Source organism: Saccoglossus kowalevskii, chromosome 3 (assembly GCF_978046115.1).
Source record: "Saccoglossus kowalevskii chromosome 3, keSacKowa6.1, whole genome shotgun sequence".
Taxonomy (NCBI): Eukaryota; Metazoa; Hemichordata; class Enteropneusta; family Harrimaniidae; genus Saccoglossus; species Saccoglossus kowalevskii.
In genome coordinates, this window is record NC_140643.1 from 13,435,836 (window position 1) to 13,461,404 (window position 25,569).

Genomic DNA, 25,569 nt, shown 5'->3' on the forward strand with positions numbered 1-25,569 from the left:
GGCCATAAGCAGCTGACCCGGAAGTTCTATCGTTGAGAGTTAAAACAAGTGTGGTCTATGCTATCTAGTAGTTGTAACTAGATTATTATTTGTTGATTATGTTAACCTTGTTTCGGCCAACGTCCCCGGCACCCTGCTGTCCCATGATGCTACCTGTCCACAGCTCTTACAACATAAATATAAGCGATATTTCCGTTCAAACCTACCCTAATATACGTGTCCATTAATCTTGCTACGCGTATAAATAATTTTACGATAAGTCAAGCAATTTTAATTTGTTTTTTGTTTGTGCATTTTTCAATTAACGCAGTTACATAAACCTCATAGAAGACTGTGGAATATCAACTTAGAGATATGGATACATTTCGTTTACTGGCTTGTGAATGGCTGACTAAAATATTCCCAGTCTACATTGAAGTCAGGAAGTCCATGTTACCAATTCGACGTTCCTGGTTACGGTGTAGATCTTTGAGTTTTGCACAAACAATATAGTTTTGGTGATCACCAGTAAGGACATGCCACAATTTAACATAACTAGCTTCGCTGTACTCTAGAAACGCACAGTCGTATTAGCGTTATAAAAATCGTGATTGCTATTCTGTGTGACACTGACATTCGTCGTGAGTAGAAAATGTTACAGTTGTTCGACGTGTACACAAATTGGAGATCATCCTTAAAGAGTGCACGGACAAACTTCAAAGAAAAGCAGCTAGCCATTTTAGATCAATCATAACGTCTGCGCATGCGTAGAATATGATATGACGACGTCTGCAGAATATTGAACGCCAAATAAGCAAATCTGATCACCTTGAAGGGTTATTATAGGTTATAATAATATATTATATTTGTTTAGGTTAAAGTCCATATAAATATATGGCGTTTTAGATAAAGAGTGCCCTTTTCACCTTGGAGGCAATTACCCGTGCTATATGATCGCTAATGGAGGTGGAGTTATGAAGGTTTTCTGTGGTGTGAATGTTTTAGAATACGACCATGATGACGCGTACAGTTTACGAGATGAATGTATGTTACATTTATTTAAAACATGCACACATGGATTGTTCGCGATTCTCGCTCTGTCGGTGCTCGTCATCCTTGGGGTGTTCACCGATTTACGCCAGTACTCATCAAAGGCGTTGTTGCCATATGCGGGCCATGTCTTCAGATGGGTGTGTGTAACATGTATATGCATCATATGTGCCTTTGCAGTGGGAGAAGGTGTTTTGATGGACACCACCAGGTACGATGTAACACAACCACACCTGTACCTCCCATCTGCAACAGCTTTAGTGTCAGGTGTGGTTTCCTTAATATTTAACCATCACATGGAATACTGGAACCGACCAACTCTGTCCTGGTTATCATTAGTGTACTGGGCCTTATCTGTGATCTGTGAAATACTCGAGGTTGTCGGCCTATCACACCGCTACGATGTTGGTTTCAATATATTGAGATATGATACCTCATTGGTTAACGCTTTGCTTTATATGTGTTGCCTCGCTGTTGAACTCAATCTCATCAGGTCAAAGGTGAGTCTGAGTTGATACAAGTCCAATGCTACATGTGTGGGTAAACAGAAATGATAAGTAAAAATTGTGGCAAACCGATAACGATACGATTGTAACTACACTATAATAATTGATTGTAGCGTGTCATTACTTATAAACAAGCGTCTACCCACGAGCCTTTGCGTTTTTTTTTTGCGTGTGTTATCGTCGGTTGGGACTCAATTCCCGCGTGTGCGCAGATGACGACCCCCGCTTTAATACTTGCAAATCGACATTTGTAGACTAAGCACGTGTGTCCTTCGAGGCATTAGGGGTGTTGATGAATTTGACATACTCTATGACTAATTAAAAAAATATTACATAATTTCCGGAGTATTTTGACTAAGTCTCTCAATTTTCAGTAACTTGTATTTATAACGTAGGAGTCCGCCATTACAGCAATGAAAATATTCATTTTTCTTAGGTCCTTGGATTGTGGTACAATGAAGATGCTTATCCTAATAACCTAAGGAAAAAGAGGATGTTCTACGTAAACAACTACAATAACCTCCTATCACGCATGATGTTTTGGTCTTTAAACTGGGTGTTTTCACTTGGCAGTAAAAAGCCGTTGGAAATCGACGATTTGGGTTGTCTGCCAGACGAATTCGAGTCTGAATTTCTGCATCAAAAGTTCCAAAAAGCATATACCGCAGAACAGGCAAGTTGCAAAGCACGCCTACATTTCGCTGTATCTCACACATAACGTACTGTCCCACGAAATCAATATTCGGGCATGTTCTCTGTTTTGGTTTGCTTTTACAGAAACGATCGGCCAGTAACAACAATGCGGCTCCCTCACTCTGGAGAACCTACTTCAGGGCTTATGGAATGGAAACTTTGAAATTTACAATGTTGAAGTGCGTTGCCGAATCATTGGCCTTTATACCACCAGTTACCGTAGGTGGCGTTGTGCTCTACGCCTCCGATTGGTATTACGGAAACAACCCACATACATACGTAAGTTGTGGAAATATTGTCAATTGAATATTAAACATAAACTATGTACTGATACAGGTAAATGATAGCACATTAAGGTTGTTTCAATAATGGGCAGCGTTATATGTTGATATATGTAATGTTGAGAATATAAGAATGTCCCACTTGATACCTTGCAGACGACGCACTATGTGACAGTAAACGAATTTTTCAGCAATGGGTTTGTCTTGATGGCAGTAATATTGGTGGCATTGGTATTGAAAGGTCTCATAGTACATTGGTCTTATAATATCAGCATTCTAATGTCTCTCTGGATAAGAACGAGCTTGCAGGTAAATATACGTCATTATGCATACAACCAATCATTGCGTCGTTACTAGATAATTTCTTTCTTTTGATCGTTATCTAAGATTAATGTTGTTTACTTTGTGATAATTCAATCATTAAATTAGTATGATGTTTACTTGTTGATATTATGTATGTAGACAGTCGCGTGTAATATATATGTAGTCTAAAAAATATAATTTCTGCCTTTCCGTTCACTGCATTTTTTACTATCATTGTCTTCATTTGTTACCCACAGACTTCCGTTTATGAGAAATCATTACGTCTATCATCATGGGTTATGTCGAGTGGTGACAGAACTATCGGACAGATAACAAATCACATGGCTGTGGACGCTGTCAACGTGCAGTGGTTTGCTTTCTATCAAATCTTCCTGTACTCAGCACCGTATCAGGTTTGTGTAACATGGGAACACAATTCATATGCAATATATTAGGTTATGTAATTGTGTTACTAAGTTGTATGTATGCGCATTTATGTTGTTGCGCCAGATGGTGGCCGTATGACCGTATTTTCGAGCAATGCTGTATGTTATTCCGGGATATTCATCTTTCGATATTGTTAATCTATGTTTTCCTAGTTAGTTATTTGTCTAATACTACTCTACCGAGAATTGGGTGTAGCTGCATTAGTGGGGTCCTCCGTTTTCCTCATAGCGACGCCACTTCAATATGCTATCGCCGCCAAGATGTCTAAAATACAAACAGTTGTATTGGTAAGTAAATTTATTTATTCCACACCGTTCAATATCTGAATACTGTTTTAGGCTTAGTAGTCATTCCTCTAATGCATGATAATATTCTATTACGTTTCATTTTATTGTTAAATCTCTCAAGAAATATTCCGACCAACGCTTACGGAAATCTAATGAGTTATTGCAAGGAATCAAGTTACTGAAACTCTACGGATGGGAAGAATTGTTTTCATCTGCTATTGAGACTGTGCGTACAAGTGAAGTCAGCCAAATGTTGAAATATGGCGTCTTCATGATTTTCACGTGTAGGTATTAATAATAATACAATAAATAAATTCAGAGAAGTTAAAACCTGGAACCTTACGTTCTACCTATATTCATGTAAAGCATGTTTATGTGCATTTCATAATTTGCATAATGTCACATTATTTACAAATTCGTTCGTCACATGGCATGTTACGGTGACTATCACGCTTGATTTCACTTCTTTGTGAACTGTAGTTTAATTATAGTGTCCGGAGTATTACTTGTTGGTTCCATACATCAACATACAATTGGATTATTGTGTTATGCGGATTTCCTTCTTTATTCAATTTTTGAACATTGATTCGAATCCCAAAGTTTGTTAAATAGTGTTTCCATCAAGTTCAAAATGAAGCAAGTATTTTTCGTTGGTGAAAATCTGCGTTTCAGTGAAAGCCTAATCAAGGGTGATCAAGTAGTACATTCAATCCTTAGTACATTTAGTCTTGTATACGAAAATATGACTGACAGCTGAAGAGGAAAAACGCCTAATTTCACCTCTGACTACAATATGTATATCCTTGTTATGAACGAACGTCCAGGGTGTTTCAAAAAAAATCAGATGGAATTATTTCTCTATTATTCTAGCTTTTGTCATTTTTCATTGATTGTATTGCTTTATTGAATGTGTAATTTAACATATTGTTATCTTTATTTTGCAGCAATCCAAGCGCAAGCTCTCCCAGTTCTCATCACATTCATTGTGAGTATGTTTTCAAAAGTTAAAACGGTGTATGTTTGTTATTCGTGGATTTAAAAGATAATATTTAAGAGATAATATTTTTTTATGTTCAGATGTAATTACATAAACACAAATATTAATGCATGTATTGCGTAATTTATTTATTTCAGTCACTTGTTGTTTACTCGTCACTTAGTCCTACTCCATTGACGCCAGACATCGCGTTTTCCTCACTTGCTCTCTTTAATCTGCTGGTTATACCGATGAATGTATTGCCCACGACAATCCTCTATCTGGTAGCAGCCATAGCGAGCACAAAAAGACTCCGGATATTCTTGACTGCTCCTGAAATCATGGAAGTAGACAATGGAAGATCCCCAGAAGCAAACACAGATGATGAAGACAGTGCATTTCTAAATAGCACTGCGGCATATAATGAAGAATTTGAGGTAGATTCAGTTTGATAATAGTCACCTAGATAAATATGCTCCATCAGTGTTGTATTCCGATAGCCTTTGGAGATTCAAATTATTGTTGATAATATTAACATCTTCACATCCTCTGTTGTTTATATATACGGCCATAGTGCATACGACTCATTTACAGGCAATTCGTCATTTTCAGAGTACAGAACACAATAGCACTGCAAATGAAATTATCATTCGACGCAGTAATAAACTTCCGGGTGTGGATAAAAGGTTGATCGAAGACCACGAGGGTGTATCTTATGGGACTTTTGGAAAAACGATCACACCATTTACAGTGCCTGTGGTAAATGACATAGCTTTCAAGGTATTCAAGCATTTTTTTGTAAACTTACATGACGGTTTTGCACAAATGCATACTGTAGTATTGCATTGGGTATACGAATAGAGATACACAAAGTGTTAATTGAAGAGATAACCCTAACCATATTGGTTATATATTATACAATCGAATTTTCCGTTCTATAAAAAGGTCCCACGCAATACAACAGCCTATCTTTTGAAAAACAATTATCAAAGCTTGTCTAGTTTACGCCAGATGCATTGGTAATCCTTTATGATTATTAGAATTTAAAATAAGTGATTACATTTATTAACGTACATTTTAGTTTAGTTTATGGAGAACCAACAAATGTACATAATACACAATTTTATTGATACTTGATATTGTTTTAAGATACATGATGGTAATTTTTCTTGGGACATGGATTCTTCGACACCAGTGTTGTGTAACATCAACATAGAAATCCCAACAGGTATGTATTGGACAATAGTTAATAGGAATAACATTTTGCTCATCGCAATATATATGATACCTAGTTCTATGTCAAATACTGAATAGCACATTCCTTGAAGATTTTGTATCCAGATATATGTAACGTTATATAGTTTGATTGAGTTACTGAAACCTACCATCTAATAACTGTTCGCTGACGATACAAAGCTGTTTAAATTCATGAAAAGCCAGACTGTTGACCTCGACATAATAAATGAAGACTTCAACAAGGTTGTGAAATGGTGCAAGGCCAACAAACTTACAATTAATGTGAAAAAAACAAATTATATGATTTTGAAAAAAAAACCGCCATATTAATGTGGAAGGAAAAATAGATATAGATGGTACATGGGTAGAGGGTGCTTCGGTTACAACATATTTAGGTGTAACCATCGACCAATCCCTGACATGGAAATCTCATATTGAGAAAATGAGTAAAATAATCAGTTCAAAAGTGGGTTAATATCACGTAATTATCACGTATTCGACGTATCACGTATTCGACATTATGTTCCAAAATTTATCCTTTTCTTATACAATAGTTTAATAATTCTCCCGCACCTAACTTATTGTATTGAAATTTAGGGACATACTTACCCCACTTTACTTGAACCAATTCTGCGTTTACAAACAAAGCTTGTACGACTTATCACTTTCTCCGATTTATATACGCACTCTGCACCTCTCTTTCGACAGCTTGGCACCCTTGACATTAACAAACTCTGCAAACTTCACACTTGTTTGTTCATATTTGACCTTAAGAATAATCGCTTTGCCCATAATATCAGTCATTATATTGATCAGCATTTCCATCGTTACCCAGCAATAGCCTTTTCCAGCAAAATCTTGCTCTTATCACAGTGAGCATCCTGTCGTCCAAATGATGCATACCACTTACTGCTATTTTGTTTTAACTTGGATATTTAATTTACTCATGTATTTTTCAGATTAAGTACTAACTCATTTATGTCACCATACCACTTTCTTTTCATACTAGTTATTTATTTTAAGTGATACGGCCATGAACTAGACTAGTTCTGCAGAACTATTTTCATGGTCCACACCAGAATTATTCAAATTGTGTACATATTACCTTGTATATTAATTTTCCCCTTTATATATCTCAATTATTGTATACATAATTTTTCTGGTGAAATAAATAAATAAATAAATAAATCAAACCAACAAGGCAAAAGATAAACGTATTGTTTCTTTGCAAGAAATAAGCAGTGAACTATGACAGGATTATTTCACTGGGTATAATGATTGAATAATTCTATGTCATCGCGTTCAAACCATGTTTAAGAAGGTGTTTGGTATAAATGAACACTGTTATTATTGGCATCCACTGTTCTCAGGTTCGTTAACAATGGTTGTTGGTATGGTGGGTAGTGGAAAGTCGTCACTTTTGTATGCGATTTTGGGCGAGATGACAACTGTATCTGGGACTGTGAAGTTTAACAGGTAATCGCACGACTTGATGACATAATAATAATTGTATCCGTAATTATCAACCCATGAAATATTAATAAATGTCAAGTTATTATATTTTCTATATAAAGTTTAATGTTTTCCATTATGTATGTGTTAGATGGGTCGTATTTTGTTATCATATCGATGAAAGAAATGTATTCAATCTGTTTTAAGAGTAACTGTGTTTCTCCGGCTTCAAGGTCAATAATTTATATCTACGAAAATCGCTATGTGATCTACATTCTCTGCAATATCTAGATAGACAGATGTAGAAAGTTATAATTAACACACATGTAATCTACTCAATATGACATATTGCAGATCGTCTGGCAATAGGATTTCCTACTGTCCACAGAGAGCTTGGCTACAAAACGCAACCCTCCGGGACAATATATTATTTGGCGAACAACTTGATATTGAAAGGTAAATATATCCCGGTATATATTACATTTCTATAAGCAAATTAATGTGGTATGTACAGCATTATACATTGAATATGTTCTTTGCAATCGCGGATAATAATATGTATAACAGTCTCATTTGTATTATTCATTGTTATTGTTTGCATAGATATAACAAAGTGTTAGACGTTTGTGCATTAAGACCCGATATCGATATACTACCAGCTGGCGATGTGACTGAAATCGGTGAAAGGGGCATAAACCTGAGCGGGGGACAAAAACAACGAGTCAGTGTAGCCAGAGCATTTTATAGTAAAACAGATATTGTCATATTGGTAGGTAATGCATGTGGTTTGGTAAACGAACTGTTGATTTAATAAATACGAATGGTGATGATTAGAATACCTGTCTTCTCTTAATGAAGTATATTATTTTCAGGACGACCCAATGTCGGCTCTGGATATCCACGTCGGGTCACATCTGATGAGTGAAGGCATACTTAATTTCTTGAAAGAAGAAAAAAGAACAGTCGTTCTTGTCACACATCATCTACATCACTTAAACCATGCAGACATGGTAGGTCGAATAATTACAGGAGTTATTGCACTTTGTTATATTACAAAGACAATGTTTATTAAAACTGTGATCCGAGTTGTACAATATGTTTCATGTAATATTTCAGGTTTTATACATGGTTCACGATGGCACCATTATGCCTGATGCTCTCTCAAACCTCCGTTACAGCTGCAAATCTCCTTGAAATGACCCTATTGGGAAATGGGCAGCGGTAAAAATTCCTTCTAAAACTTCTTGTTTCCATTGCAATCTAATCAGATCTCTTCCAAAATCTAATAGATCGGTCTTTGTCTCACGGACAGTTTCTAAATAAATAATAAATAATATCAACTACTGCCCATTTCGTAGTCTTTATTATATTACAATACATGATAAAGGGCCACTGTTCAAAACGCCTGATTATATTGAATACATACCAAAGATGATGTTTACCATATACAAGGTACTTTGTTCAATCTTTTAAGGTCATTGCTATGGACAACTGCACAATATCCAGACAAGGTAACCTAAAAGAAATACAAGATGGAAATCCACAGTTGTACACAGAATGGCAAAGAACAATAACGCTGATAAGCGAGTCAGAGAATGAGAGCGAAAACGAAGAGAAAGATTCTGAATTGGAACAAAGAAAACTACTGGTACAAATTGACAGGAAAGCAAAAGAGCGTAAAATAGAAGATGGTGGGTTTGCATATCGGTAGTTAAACCGACAAAGTGCTTTATATCTAAACAAATAAATTCACTAAATGAGTACATGATTAATGTGTCAATGTGCTAAACTTGTTGTATTTTACTTTCACTTTAAGGCGACACTGGTACTTTGATTGAAAAAGAAGAACGTGAAACAGGTTCGGTGTCGTGGAGAATATATTTAGCATATATCAAAGCGATAAAATACCCTCTGTTTGTGTTGACTATTGTGATGTACACATTGCAGGGAGTTGCCCTCATTTTAAATAACTTCTGGTTATCCGATTGGTCCGAGTCGGGATCAAATACCGGTAACAAAACCCAGGTAATGAATAGTTTTATAATTTAACTTTTTCGGAATGATGCTATATACTGTAAAACATGTTGAAAAAGCAACATGCAATTTTAGCGAATTGTGGTAAAATGACGTAATAGAGAAATGTTGATTTAGCGAATCTCTCTTGTTAATGTTGATTTCTTTTTTGGCGGCCATTTTGAATTGATAATAAAGTCTTGAATTGACATCTTGAATTAGCGAATCAATTCTCTCGCTAAATTCGCGAAAAAGACATGTTTTACAGTATTCATAAAGTAGTTACGTGGCCGTATGTGTATTGGTTTTAGAACGAACTAGATGCTGAGCTGGACTACTATCTCAAGGGATACGCTGCCTTCTCCTTCACATACTTGGGACTTGCGGCTGCAGCTACAACTTTTCATATTATGTTCGCACTTCTAGGCGCCAAACGTTTGCATATCAAGTTATTACGTAACATCGTACACGCTCCGATGCGGCTCTTCGATACGACTCCCATCGGTAGAATTATGAATCGATTATCCGATGACACACAGACAGTAGATCAGGTAGATCGTTGCTCATTTCATTGATTTTACATTGTTTTTTTTGGTAAATTTATTACAATTAATTAAATTTAAATGTGATTTCCTTTTAGAGAATATGGATAACTTTATATGGGATACTAACGGCAGCGTCCATCTCAGTCTCTACCATTGTTGTCAATACAGTCGTTTCACCAATTTTCCTCGTTGCTGCTGTGCCATTAGTTGTCACGTACGTTCTAATCATGCGACATTTCCTGACTAGCGCCAGGTATGATACCGATAAACATATTGACAAAAAATAATTTCAACACACAGGTCTTTGTCGTGTTATTTCATATTTGTTTTTTGTCTTGTTTTATTTTGTTTTCACAACAGAGAATTACAGCGCCTAGCCAGCATATCACGATCGCCAGTGTTTGCTCACTTCTCTGAAACGCTCGGGGGTATAACAACAATTAGAGCATACAGGTGAGGCTAACTACTCGTTACTTTATAATAACTCACATCATCTGCTTCTAACCTATGTTGATAGGGCAAGGAAAGTTTGTATATTGCGGTTACATTTCAGTTACATGATGTATGTGTCTTCTAGCATTCAGCGACGGTTTTGGAAGCGACTGTGTAGCACTGTGGATAACAACAATGTGGCGCTGTTGTATATGAATACAGCTAATCGATGGGTTGGAACTCGTCTGGTATGCTATTATTTATGTTTTACATTATTCATAATTATCCGAGTTTGTATTATTGTATTCATGTCGCTTTTAATAAAACAAGCCGTCAAGGGGATGGGTGGGCATTAATTATTGTTATGTGTGTTGCACATTAACAGAACATTTTGTAATGAAATGTGCACATTAAAATCACGTCGAATTCTATGAAACGTCACCTCTTGGTATCAACATGCAAATTATATGGAAAATTAGTTGTATTTTACACTTGGTTGATGTTGTTGTTTTGCAGCTATAATTTATGATTATTATTCCCACCTACCTGATAGTTATAATTACTATATAATTATTATTTGAAATGTGTAACACCATTTGACAATAACATGAATATCCGATTCAGCAAGTAATATGGTATATTCTGTTTAAGTAGTTTGTGGTCATATGCTTTTGTCTCATTCGAGTGTTGATCGTCTGATACAAATGTGTGAATAAATGTATCTTAACCCCTAATATATTTGTAACAATGTCTTCACAGGAAAGCATCGGTGCGCTTATTGTATTTGCGGCTGGTTTGTCTGCACTTTTAACATGCATACTTGGAGAACTAGAACCAAGTTTGGTGGGACTGTCGTTGGCATACGCGATTTCTGTGAGTACACTATTTATGTGTTTTTTTTCCTCTTTTTTTCATTAATGTAAGCTGTCCATACAGTCTGTGTATACTTTATTTATAAATGCGTGTACGTGTACAAATCTTCCGCAATCTTCAGACATAATCTGACCGTAATGCTATGACCTTGTGAAGTCGTTAAATTTTAACTGATATATTCAATTATATAGTTTTAAACGTGTAAACCAGCCATAGTCTCGTGGTGCAAATATGAAATATCATTCAAGATTTAATATAATGTCATACAATTGATCATACATGTACATTGTAGATGTAGAATATCATTGTCTGAAAAAAGTGTTCCCCTATCAAGGGTTAACTGGAAAATCTGTATGTTGAATGCAAAAGATTTGCGCATGCTCAGTTGTCTACGTCACTTGTTCTGATATGCTTGCACATCCAGTAACATCCAAGCTAATGTCTCCTACAATTCACAGCTATCTGGACACAGTTCAATGCTGATACGCCTTATGGCGGATTGTGAGATGCAAATGAATGCCGTGGAAAGAATAGAACATTACACACAATTAGAATCGGAACAATATCAAGGTAAAATGTAAATGAGTTGATGACATCTATGTCATCTTAATTATAACGCTGAAGTGTTATTTTTGAGAGATGAATGGTTTTTTGGACCAGTAAAAATCGGAAACAGATGATCTCAGAAGGCGTTGATGTCGCTAGTCTGATGTAAACCATTACATATGTGCCCATTGTTGGCTATATGTCTTCACGTATATATCTTACTCATATATAATATTGTGGCGTATGTATGTGTTATCTGCGTTTATAGGTGTATATACTGATAGTGTAGACCGATCTACTAAACAGTGCCATTGTGATGGTCATCAGAACACGGATGTCTCACAGCTAGATACGCAACCACGACATAATTGAAATCTGTATAGAAACGCACACAGCAAAAAATAAATAAATAAAAGATTAACATATAGTTGTGTTTGTTTGACAGGTGTATGTATCCCACATAGCAATTGGCCAAATAAAGGCGATATCATCTTTGACAATATATCGGTCCAATACGCGGCTGGACTAGATCCCGTTTTAAGTGACGTCAACGTTCACTTCAAATCCGGACAGAAAGTAAGTAATAATGCTGGAATAATAATGTAACCTTCCTTGTCATCTGGTGGGATTACACGTGAATCTGGTGCAGGTAACTCGGCAAAACAAGATACTAACTACTGGTAGTTACTACTTAAAATATATTAGCTTTCCCATCAAAATGTTGTTAAAGATGAAATTGTCACCATGTAAACTTATTAAACTATTAATCGAAAGTTATATCTCCTTTTTATCAATTTATTTTCAGATCGGTATATGTGGTCGTACGGGGAGTGGCAAATCGTCGCTGGCATTATCATTATTCAGGATTGTTGAGATCTGTTGTGGTTCGTGAGCATTTTACTTAAAGTATTGTCTGTGTCGAGATGTCTGTTTGTTTGTAGTTCGTTTCGAAGGTCCGTCATGCTGTGCGTTGAGAGTCTATTGCAGATTGTAACAATGTCACAAGCATAATACTCGTAAATACATTTGGAATTGCGATTTCATTGAACAGTTTCAGATACACTTACGTATGTATGTGCATACGCGCATTGGAAAAACTTGATTTTTTAATATGCCTTACCAAAACCGCTTTTTACGGAGAACAACACATTTTTTATGTTTGTCTCATTTTTGTAATACACTCTTAACTTTATCACAGCCAGTTCCATCTTTTTATCACACATTCACAATATAGTCCTGTTTAAAGTCTACACTTTTCTTCAGCAGATTGGGACAAAAATCGCGAATTTGTTTGAGTAAAAACTGAAAATTGATTCAAATTTTATCAGTTGGCACCAAAATTAGGGTTCATATCCAGGAATATTGAAGAATATAAGAGAACAAATACAGAACAATTTGGGCGAGAAAGTTTCGTTGTGAAATGGTTAATACGGGTACATGTAACTCACCAAACATTCCATCATACGCAGCTAATACTACTTCCATTGTTTGTTTTCATTTTCATCTTTTCTTCGCAATCCTAGGGCGGATTCTGATAGACGGCGTTGATATAATGACATTGCCGTTATTGTCACTTCGTGGAAAGTTGGCGATTATTCCTCAGGACCCTGTGTTATTTCAAGGAACTATACGGTATGTAAATCACGGTGAACATAGAAAATGTGTGAATATACTCTCACAAATACCTTATATATTAGATTCAATGTTATTCGTGAGAATGTGGTCATTTGTAAATCAGAGTGCATGGGAACCCATATATTGTGATAAAGTAAAGCGCCACATCAGTCGTTTAGCGTGTGTTCGAATTTCGTGTATATGTCGCATGATGGGACCCACATGCTATGCGGCGCGATGGCAACGGCGCTTTAGTTGCAATATCGTGATGAGTATATCAATGTTTCGTGGTGATCAGTTTCTATATATTTATTTTTCAGGTTTAATCTTGATCCAGATAAGAAACAAAGTGATGGTGAATTGTGGGAAGCATTGGAGATTGCACAGTTGAAGTCGATTGTTTCAGAGCTTGATAGGAATCTCGGTATGACGTCATTATCATATATTTTTATATTATTTTAGTGTCATAGATGTTTACCGTTTAACATAGATATATATTTTAGGATCTCCGAAATAATTATTTTTAAGATCCCAATTTGTCGAGATACTGCGCTCGGTAGTATTCATGGAAACGTGCAACGGAGGACAACTGTGTTCTTTTGCATATTCTACAATGCTGATACCAAAATATATACCCAGATATGTGTAGTACATATACAATTTAGTATTATTATTTGTTCACATTTAAGACGCACAAATATCCGAAGACGGTGAAAACTTCAGCGTTGGACTAAGACAGTTATTTTGTTTAGCCAGGGCCTTTCTTAAAAAATCTCAAATTCTCGTGATGGATGAAGCTACAGCGTCAATTGACTATCAAACGGTAAGTTTGAGTCCGAGTCCGATGCGTGTATTTGCATATCTGGACTATTGGTTTAATAGGAGGGATTGTGGTCCAATCTGAGTGCAGTGCGACCACCACGTGACCTGAAGCTCGTATCCCTATTGGACTCACAATCGAGATATGTAAATACAATTGTAATTGACATAACTGTAGTATAGATTATGTATTGAGCGTTTTTTTGGTGGAGCAACTCACAATTAATGTCAACATAATAACATCGAATGTTAGGCAACTCTTGATAATCTTTCCGAAATAAACTACAGCTACTGGGACTTGCAACTTGAACAATTAAATGCCTTCGCAAATAGTACATGAACCCTGTGACAACGGCACAGTAATTGTGAAATAGGTTATATAAACAAGTTACGATTGATATTTTTCAGGACAAAATATTGCAAGACGTGATATCTACAGTGTTTGCTGACAGGACCGTCATCACCATTGCTGTGAGTATTTGATACAAATATATCGACTCCGACTAAACCCTTATTTCCCAGAGTGCAATGATAACTCGGTCAGATGACACTATTTACATACTCCATATGTTTGGAACAATAAACTAAATCACAAATCTTATGAATTCCCGTTCAATCGTCGCTATTATGTTGATTGTATAGTTCTTAAAATACCAAACACAACAAATGAACTTTTTGCTAGGCGGGACAATTCTCTGATAATAATAATGGACGCATAATAATACAGTTGTTGATTTAATGATAGATTTATTGTCTCGTATACAAGGACACATGGCCTTGACTCAGCAAGTAACAGCTTCCTAACGCAAATATTGATATCCAGCCACGCGGTATCAGTCACTGTGTCATTCATGTTTTGGCACATGTTTACATACGTCGACGTGTGGTTTATGTGGTCTACGTCCTGTCACGTCGATGACCTGCATCTACCAAAACAATGCCTGATACGAAACTGCGCGAACAAGTTTTGACTTCGTACTAACATTAATTTACTTAGACACTTGTATTCGTTTCGCTGAGAGTAATGCATATACCGGTATTTTCGTATGTCCATATTTATTATGAAATCCCTTCGACTACTGTGTCATTACTATCATCATTTATGATTTAGACATGGCTAGGTATATTTTAATTAATATTGCATTATCCAATTATTGTTAATTAATATGTGATGATTTTTTGCAGCATCGTATATCTACAATTCTCGACTCTGACGTTGTACTTGTGTTGAGTGATGGCAAGGTTATAGAATATGATACACCACAGAATCTACTCAAGAAGGAAGATAGTATGTTTGCCTCATTAGTGAAAGGGAACAAATAGACAAATCAGAGATTAAGAACTTAACACATTAAATTATAAAAATGTTGTGAAAGATATTGACGAGATAAAGTGGGAGAAAAAAAAAGATAAACAAATAATGCCCGAAACTCTACATAATATTCAAAACAAGGAAAAAGAAACCTAAATGTTATCTAAACTTCTTGAACAACGTAGCACGGACCATATAGAACTTTGTAGAAAATGGCACTTTTACTGAGTTTTTGTAATTTTTAACTACAATATTCGATCATATTAAATTCCTATACTCGAATATAATTGTCTGTTTTCTCGATAAGACCCCGAGGGGGTTAATTATGATAGTTGATTACGTAGTTTGCGTTTAAAAATGGGTGATGATTCTGCAGAAACCAACGCAAATCATAATGTACTATAGACTGAGTGTAAGTGTTTTACTCTGAAACACGGCAAAGCTCACGTACTCAAATTTCGTTTCACTAAAAATTCAAAAAAGTAACTTTTATCGAGTCTAGTTGAGTTGTGAGGATTTGCTTCATCAAATTGTCGAATAATTTGCTTTCTGTACTTATACTACTTTTGGTTTCTGCACCAATCACAAGTCCAAAACCGAGCTACCGCTGCACTTTTACGTTGTATCAATGTATTAGCGTAACACTACGTGAACGATAAATGTTACGGGTCCGCCAAATGTATGACATGAGCCCGGGCAGGCACTGGCCTTTCAGTCTGGTAGGGTTGTGTGGCCGGGAAGTAAAACCCTAGACGTTATCATAGACCATTTTCACCTCAAATACCATACCCCATTATAGACCAAATAGTGATTTTGTTGAATCTATACTCATTACCCGGAATAAAAGTACTAAAACTATACTATAACATGGAAATTTAAAAAAACAGACCCCATTCCCGGACCCATCCTAGTCAGGCAAACCTGATATTGGACCTAAAGGCAAGCAAATCTATACCCCATTCTAGACGAAACAGCTAAAAATTACACCCCCCCCCCACACACACACACAAAGGGCGACAGGTCCCCATAATGTGATTTGCATTAAGTGACCCCCGGGGATAAGTGTCGAGCGCAGATAAATACTCTTAGGGTAGCGGTCACTTAAAATTAAAACACACAAGTCAGAATCGAATTTACTACTATTCCGGTTTGAGTGTCCCGTTTACCGCAAGTAAGCAATTAGTGATAAACGATACCCGGCGACCAGTGTGTTTTTGTTTATGTCATTACTAGTAAAAGTATCAACATTGTGAAAGGCGCGCGCCGGCGAGTCAAAACAAAAAAAAAACATTTCTACTCACTGTAAACGTGACAAGACATTGAAATAAACTAGACGGGAACTGGGAACACAACACACTATGATTCAATTATTTCAATTTTTATTTTTCCTGGTAATTGCATGCTCAGTGAATACTAATGATATCTCAATGGCGGAGGCATACAGTGAAGTATATTCACATATCTGTATTATAGATTTGCCTAAATTCATAGACAAAATTTCAGTTCACCAGTGTCCATAACACATGCAGACTTCCAATGCGATGTAAAATTTGGTACAATCATTGCTTTGTGTGACATAACACAGTGTTATCGTGTTAAATTCACATCTGAAAAAGTCCAACGTGATTATAAAAACCGTGGCATTCGGCTGTGCCAATGGTCAACTTCTTACAACAACTTTTAAATTGCATCGGAGCATGTCTCTGTAATATGGGGCCTTTTGTCGAGTTTTCGAAACATTGAACAGGCACTAGTTTAGAAATATGGCGCTATCAAAACCAGCTTGTGATGACGAACTTGAACTCATTATTCATTAATCTTACTATGGTGAGGAGAGATGTAGACCAATCGACGTGAATGCCGTGGACTTGATAGGGATGGGTTGCTGTGGCCTCTAAGCGCGGCTACGACAGGTAATAAGGTACATGGTCGCATGGAATGTATTCGACACTTATCGCAATGTCGATGAACTGTGGATTGATGTTACCAAATTCAGTGTTGCTCACCGTACATCTACGTCTGATGTGACAACAATTCATTTTCGTGTAGTAGATGGAACGTCACCGTTTACAATAAAAATGGAGCCGTCTCATACTAGTAAGAGTGATCAAATGTCTACGCGACGTGGCTGAATGTTTCCTGGAAGTGAAAGTCAATTATTATCGTCGAAATATTCATCTATTGCCAGTCCTTGCAAAAAAATCTAGAGATCAGTACCAGGACTATGGAACGCTACCCAAAGATCAGTACCACGACTATGGAACGCTACCCAAAGATTAGACTGGCGCAGTCGGGGCGATTAATTTGTTAAACAAATTAATCGCCTCGACTGCGCCAGTCTACCCAAAGATCAGTACCAGGAATATGCAACGCTACCCAAAGATCAGTACCAGGACTATGCAACGCTACCCAAAGATCAGTACCAGGACTATGGAACGCTACCCAAAGATCAGTACCAGGACTATGCAACGCTACCCAAAGATCAATACCAGGACTATGGAACGCTACCCAAAGATCAGTGTCAGGACTATGGAACACTACCCAAAGATCAGTACCAGGACTATGGAACGCTACCCAAAGATCAGTACCAGGACTATGCAACGCTACCCAAAGATCAGTACCAGGACTATGCAACGCTACCCAAAGATCAGTACCAGGACTATGGAACGCTACCCAAAGATCAGTACCAGGACTATGGAATGCTACCCAAAGATCAGTACCAGGACTATGGAACGCTACCCAAAGATCAGTACCAGGACTATGCAACGCTACCCAAAGATCAGTACCAGGACTATGCAACGCTACCCAAAGATCAGTACCAGGACTATGGAACGCTACCCAAAGATCAGTACCAGGACTATGCAACGCTACTCAAAGATCAGTACCGGGACTCTGGAACGCTACCCAAAGATCAGTACCAGGACTATGCAACGCTACCCAAAGATTAGACTGGCGCAGTCGGGGCGATTAATTTGTTTTTGTAGTTTAAATAAAATTAAATAAATTGCGAAATGGAGGTGTTAGCGCAAAATCCCTTGTAACTGCGGGGTGATTTCGCGCTAACACCTCCATTTCGCGATTTTTTTTTGATTTTATTTAAACTACAAAAATAAATTAATCGCCCCGACTGCGCATTCGCGCTAACACCTCCATTTCGCGATTTTTTTTTGATTTTATTTAAACTACAAAAACAAATTAATCGCCCCGACTGCGCATTCGCGCTAACACCTCCATTTCGCGATTTTTTTTTATTTAATTTAAACTACAAAAACAAATTAATCGCCTCACTGCGCCAGTCTACCCAAAGATCAGTACCAGGAATATGCAACGCTACCCAAAGATCAGTACCAGGACTATGCAACGCTACCCAAAGATCAGTACCAGGACTATGGAACGCTACCCAAAGATCAGTACCAGGACTATGCAACGCTACCCAAAGATCAGTACCAGGACTATGGAACGCTACCCAAAGATCAGTACCAGGACTATGGAACGCTACCCAAAGATCAGTACCAGGACTATGGAACGCTACCCAAAGATCAGTACCAGGAATATGCAACGCTACCCAAAGATCAGTACCAGGACTATGCAACGCTACCCAAAGATCAGTACCAGGACTATGGAACGCTACCCAAAGATCAGTACCAGGACTATGCAACGCTACCCAAAGATCAATACCAGGACTATGGAACGCTACCCAAAGATCAGTGTCAGGACTATGGAACACTACCCAAAGATCAGTACCAGGACTATGGAACGCTACCCAAAGATCAGTACCAGGACTATGCAACGCTACCCAAAGATCAGTACCAGGACTATGCAACGCTACCCAAAGATCAGTACCAGGACTATGGAACGCTACCCAAAGATCAGTGTCAGGACTATGGAACTCTACCCAAAGATCAGTGTCAGGACTATGGAACGCTACCCAAAGATCAGTACCAGGACTATGCAACGCTACCCAAAGATCAGTACCAGGACTATGCAACGCTACCCAAAGATCAGTACCAGGACTATGGAACGCTACCCAAAGATCAGTACCAGGACTATGCAACGCTACTCAAAGATCAGTACCGGGACTCTGGAACGCTACCCAAAGATCAGTACCAGGACTATGCAACGCTACCCAAAGATTAGACTGGCGCAGTCGGGGCGATTAATTTGTTTTTGTAGTTTAAATAAAATTAAATAAATTGCGAAATGGAGGTGTTAGCGCAAAATCCCTTGTAACTGCGGGGTGATTTCGCGCTAACACCTCCATTTCGCGATTTTTTTTTTATTTTATTTAAACTACAAAAATAAATTAATCGCCCCGACTGCGCATTCGCGCTAACACCTCCATTTCGCGATTTTTTTTTTATTTTATTTAAACTACAAAAACAAATTAATCGCCCCGACTGCGCATTCGCGCTAACACCTCCATTTCGCGATTTTTTTTTATTTAATTTAAACTACAAAAACAAATTAATCGCCTCACTGCGCCAGTCTACCCAAAGATCAGTACCAGGAATATGCAACGCTACCCAAAGATCAGTACCAGGACTATGCAACGCTACCCAAAGATCAGTACCAGGACTATGGAACGCTACCCAAAGATCAGTACCAGGACTATGCAACGCTACCCAAAGATCAGTACCAGGACTATGGAACGCTACCCAAAGATCAGTACCAGGACTATGGAACGCTACCCAAAGATCAGTACCAGGACTATGGAACGCTACCCAAAGATCAGTACCAGGACTATGCAACGCTACCCAAAGATCAGTACCAGGACTATGCAACGCTACCCAAAGATCAGTACCAGGACTATGCAACGCTACCCAAAGATCAGTACCAGGACTATGCAACGCTACCCAAAGATCAGTACCAGGACTATGGAACACTACCCAAAGATCAGTACCAGGACTATGAAACGCTACCCAAAGATCAGTACCAGGACTATGGAACGCTACCCAAAGATCAGTACCAGGACTATGGAACGCTACCCAAAGATCAGTGTCAGGACTATGGAACGCTACCCAAAGATCAGTACCAAGACTATGGAACGCTACCCAAAGATCAGTGTCAGGACTATGGAACTCTACCCAAAGATCAGTGTCAGGACTATGGAACACTACCCAAAGATCAGTACCAGGACTATGGAACGCTACCCAAAGATCAGTGTCATGACTATGGAACGCTATCCAAAGATCAGTACCAGGACTATGCAACGCTACCCAAAGATCAGTACCAGGACTATGGAACGCTACCCAAAGATCAGTGTCAGGACTATGGAACACTACCCAAAGATCAGTACCAGGACTATGGAACGCTACCCAAAGATCAGTACCAAGACTATGGAATGCTACCCAAAGATCAGTACCAGGACTATGCAACGCTACCCAAAGATCAGTACCAGGACTATGCAACGCTACCCAAAGATCAGTACCAGGACTATGGAATGCTACCAAAAGATCAGTACCTGGACTATGGAACGCTACCCAAAGATCAGTACCTGGACTATGGAACGCTACCCAAAGATCAGTACCAGGACTATGGAACGCTACCCAAAGATCAGTACCAGGACTATGCAACGCTACCCAAAGATCAGTACCAGGACTATGGAACGCTACCCAAAGATCAGTACCAGGACTATGCAACGCTACTCAAAGATCAGTACAGGGACTATGGAACGCTACCCAAAGATCAGTACCGGGACTATGCAACGCTACCCAAAGATCAGTACCAGGACTATGCAACGCTACCCAAAGATCAGTACCAGGACTATGCAACGCTACCCAAAGATCAGTACCGGGACTATGGAACGCTACCCAAAGATCAGTACCAGGACTATGCAACGCTACCCAAAGATCAGTACCAGGACTATGCAACGCTACCCAAAGATCAATACCAGGACTATGCAACGCTACCCAAAGATCAGTACCAGGACTATGCAACGCTACCCAAAGATCAGTACGGGGACTATGCAATGCTACCCAAAGATCAGTACCAGGACTATGCAACGCTACCCAAAGATCAGTACCAGGACTATGGAACGCTACCCAAAGATCAGTACCAGGACTATGCAACGCTACCCAAAGATCAGTACCAGGACTATGCAACGCTACCCAAAGATCAGTACCGGGACTATGGAACGCTACCCAAAGATCAGTACCAGGACTATGCAACGCTACCCAAAGACGTAAGACAAAAGTACGTCTACCGATTGTCAAAGGAAATATACATAGATATGAAAACGAAAGAGTTATGATGAATAAAATGAGTACAAGGAAATATATGATAGTCTACAGGAATGTTATTCCTCAGCTCCTGAGAGCGAGGTTATTTGTAGATATGCTGGTGATCGCCTCTGTGTTTCCGGAAGTACTATGGGGGATTGCATGGTGGGAGTGGAAAGTCTTTTGACTCCTCAGCTCCTGAGAGCGAGGTTATTTGTAGATATGTTGGCGATCGCCGCTGTGTCTGCGGGAGTACTATGGGAGCTTGCATGATGGGAATGAAAAGTCTTTTGATCAGTAAAGTAATTTTAAAAAAGTGAAAACTAAAGTGACTGTGAAATAAAGGTGGCTTTTAAATATTAAATATCATGACATTTGGATGTAATAATGAAAGGAAATTGAACTAGTATAAAAAGGCAGTACATGTAGCCGGAACGCAAGGTCAGAATCCGGGGTCAAAATACGTCACAATACATCCATCAAGGCGGTTGCAAAGTGTCAACAACTATGGATGAGGTAAAAGACTTGGAAATACATTAACCATGGTCAATAATCATACACACAAAAATACAATAACACGAAATACAGATATAAAACTAACAACTATAAGGTAAAATTATGTTGATAAACTTTCCTAGACTGTTGGCAATGAATCTTTTATTCCCATAATATGCTCAAACATATCTTCTTTTGGTAATTTTAAAATATTATCATTGTACTATGATAGAGTATTCCAAAAGTTGCTAAGTGCCTTTACAATTTCATCCAGTTTGCAGTCAAAAAGAGCATGCGTTTCATCACCAACAGACTGATCAGAACACAGTGTGCAAAATCTTTGCTCTGAGGGTATTTTTTGGTATCTTAATTTTTCAATTGGTAATATATATATTTAGTTTATATACTGATCGCGTCAATCATAAATTGTCTTATATTGTTTACGTCATTTCTTATTGTTCTGAGTAATCAGATGAGTAATATAAGACGGGAGCGTGTAAAGAGAGCGTGTACATTTCTGAAATGAACATATAACCGATAATAAATAGCAAGCTACTTGGCGCTTGACTCTGATTTCTCAGCTCCTGCGAGCGATGTTATTTGTAGATATGTTGGGAGATTGCATGATGGGAGTGAAAAGTCTTTTGATCAGTAAAAGAATTTTAGAAAAGTGAAAACTAAGTGACTGTGAAATAAAGGTTAGTTTTAAATATTAAATATCATGACATTTGGATGTAATAATGAAAGGAAATTAAACTGGTATGAAAGGGCAGTACATGTAGCCGGAACGCAAGGTCAGAATCCGGGGTCAAAATACGTCACAATACATCCGTCAAGGCGGTTGCAAAGTGTCAACAACTATGGACGAGGTAAAAGACTTCGTTTGCAGTTTTCGTGAATGGCCGGGAAAGAAATTCATGCAAATTCTGTGCTTCAGTAACAGTATTTGTTTCTTCTTTTTTTTTGTGCAATGGAAATTAATACAAGAAATGCTGCCAATAAACATGTCATTCTAGTACGCAAAACAACCCTGGGACGTTTATCTTGAGAAAATGGGAAGACGAAAATCCCCTGGGACAGTCCTTGTGAAACAATAGACATGCTTCGCCAGGGTATCAAGTTTATTTTGATTATTTGAAGATGGAAACTGCTGCTTTATGGAAGTGCAAAGTTCAATGTCATTGGCACAGTAATGACGTTTTTAGAGGGGTGACTCGCTAGAGAGTATTCGCCGTGACTCCAGACTTCTCATTTGGGTTCTGTCACCAAACTGTACGTTTTGACGTCTCGTATGCACTTCTGGGACTTGTAATAATTTTCTGGAAACTGCATAGCAAATCACATATTTTCCTTATTAACTGTTCATAGTTTTTATTTTCAGTTTTATCGTTCATAATTATTTACAGTGATAACATATTTTTCCGATTGCGTGCATGACAGCTTTGCCCACACACAATAAGACAGGATGATATGTACAGATATGTGTGAGTATGTTTCATGGATTAATAGGTCACTCCTTTGCTTCAATTCCAACTACATCTCTGGAAATATCACTTGCTGTTTATCATCCATATTTTGATATCTCACAATTGTGATTGCGTATCTGGAAATTCTAACTACTATTTCGCAGAATTTGACCAGCCTTGCTTTTACCAGTCATTTAAGTCAACTCCCATATTGTCCTTCACAGTGAAGGTTAATGCAGATATATTGTAAATTACACAGAGGTAACACTACAATACATTTCCCTTCACATTCCCATGTATTACATAACAATCTTTGAGCTGAGGCAGTTATGGTTCTACAACCATCACCAGTTCTCTTGTGTAAAATGAAATCATAGGAAATAGTGAACAACAGTTTCAGATAGAGTCACATCTTATTGATTCTAATCCCACTAAGTACATGGTCGATGCAACCGGCAGATGACTTTATAATTTACAATTGCAGACTGACATCGGAATTCTGAATAAATACTACAAAGGGAAACTACCAGCTAACTTAGAAATTGCGTACAAGTCGTTCAAGACCATAATTGGCAATGGAACTCATTTAACTGAAGTAGCCGATGTAGTGGCGTTGACTAAAACATAGAAAAAGTACACCCGTTGAAATGTTAATAGCAAAAAATCCAGCCAAATACAGACTGCAGTCGCCGTCCCCTGCTGGTGTAAATACAGACCAATGAAGTACGTCGATGTCTCCCGATGTTTCCTTGTCGTCGCCACCAGCCATGCAATATTACCCACAATCGATCCTGTACCCATACTACCCCTATCAATATGGATAGAACTCGCCTACACCATTACATCAACCGAGAATGCAAGCTCCTACTAGTACAGCCGTACTACCTCTTTCTACGGATCACCAAGCTCCACCTCCAGAGAAACCACAACCACCACTATCACCACCACCACCACCACGGCCACTATAAATAACACCATACTTGGGTCCAGTTCTTTGTTACCTCTTCTCATGAAGTTATAACGTAATATAACATTTTAAATTATTTATATTGTGTTAAAATGTTGTGCTGTACACATTTTTCATGTACTTTCAAAGTTCATTGTTTCAAAAAGTTAAAAAATGAGTATGGCGAAATATACATGTTTCACATTGTATCAGTGTTACATTATATCAGTCACGTACCCAGTGAGTTGATGTGTCTTTGTTTTGACTCGCTGGCGCGCGGCTTTCTTTGTTGCCCTGATTTTTGATACTTTTGGTGTCTTGTTTATACACGGCTGGGCTCTGTGCGTTGTTTATCACCAAGTGGGTACTTATAGTAAACGGGACACTCAAACCGGAATAGTAGTAACAAATCTGATACATTACCTGTAACGGAAACTTCACTCATACCAAACGATTGGAGAGTTGACGTATTCAGTCTTATTTCCGACTAATCACAAATCCACGGCTTGTGTCGCACGACCTTCAGTATAACGGAAGCCATTCAATGTATCACAGTAGAGTCGTACAAAACCGCCGGCAGAGGGAAATACAGGTTGGATCACTTGCCGGACTTTGGCAGTCATCACAATGACATTCTTATTCTCTTTCGTCTCTGTACCCAAATATTGGCGTTATAACAGATTTCTGTGAATAGCTGAACCGATTGAAAATAATCATTAAGCTGGGCGTAAAATGCAATAATAATGTAATAAAATGTTACACAAACATAAATTCCAACAACAAAAATAGAACTTTTTTTAATTACAATAACGACACCATAGGAGCTTTTATATAGACATGCAGACACAGTTTAATTAGCATACTCAAAGCATGCATGCCACGATGACGAGCGTACCGCGTTGCGAAAGATGTGTTGAAATGGACCTTAAAAGATATATGAAAAGGCCTTAGCTATTTGCTCGCGAATAGCCAACAAAGGCTTCTAAAATTGATATCATTGAAATAAAGACTAGCTATTGGCAATTAAGCCATTTTTGACTATAGTTACGTGACGTTTTTATTAAAAACTATAGATAAACA

At 37.9% G+C, this 25,569-nt stretch overlaps 1 protein-coding gene across 1 annotated transcript; it reads left to right on the forward strand.

The window, feature by feature from the left end:
- Positions 1–929: 929 nt before the first annotated feature.
- LOC102805606 (ATP-binding cassette sub-family C member 9-like) lies at positions 930–15,438 on the forward strand. The gene is made up of 30 exons (XM_085497298.1): positions 930–1,529; positions 1,972–2,208; positions 2,313–2,507; positions 2,666–2,818; positions 3,070–3,225; positions 3,412–3,546; positions 3,668–3,830; positions 4,491–4,531; positions 4,681–4,959; positions 5,135–5,302; positions 5,672–5,750; positions 7,129–7,234; positions 7,565–7,666; positions 7,814–7,979; positions 8,083–8,220; positions 8,685–8,901; positions 9,027–9,235; positions 9,535–9,774; positions 9,864–10,021; positions 10,129–10,221; positions 10,346–10,448; positions 10,960–11,073; positions 11,532–11,643; positions 12,065–12,195; positions 12,425–12,503; positions 13,143–13,251; positions 13,554–13,657; positions 13,923–14,056; positions 14,461–14,523; positions 15,238–15,438. Exons 1-30 carry the CDS (start codon positions 930–932, stop codon positions 15,373–15,375), a joined length of 4,722 nt encoding a protein of 1,573 aa, XP_085353424.1. The 3' UTR covers positions 15,376–15,438.
- Positions 15,439–25,569: the final 10,131 nt, after the last annotated feature.

Bases quoted from the DNA above. Each gene is read 5' to 3' on its own strand.
- LOC102805606 (XM_085497298.1), top strand. From the start codon at position 930: ATGATCGCTAATGGAGGTGGAGTTATGAAGGTTTTCTGTGGTGTGAAT. The intron at 7,667-7,813 runs GTAAATATATCC...TTGTTTGCATAG, and splicing joins GAACAACTTGATATTGAAAG to ATATAACAAAGTGTTAGACG. The intron at 12,504-13,142 runs GTTCGTGAGCAT...TCGCAATCCTAG, and splicing joins GATTGTTGAGATCTGTTGTG to GGCGGATTCTGATAGACGGC.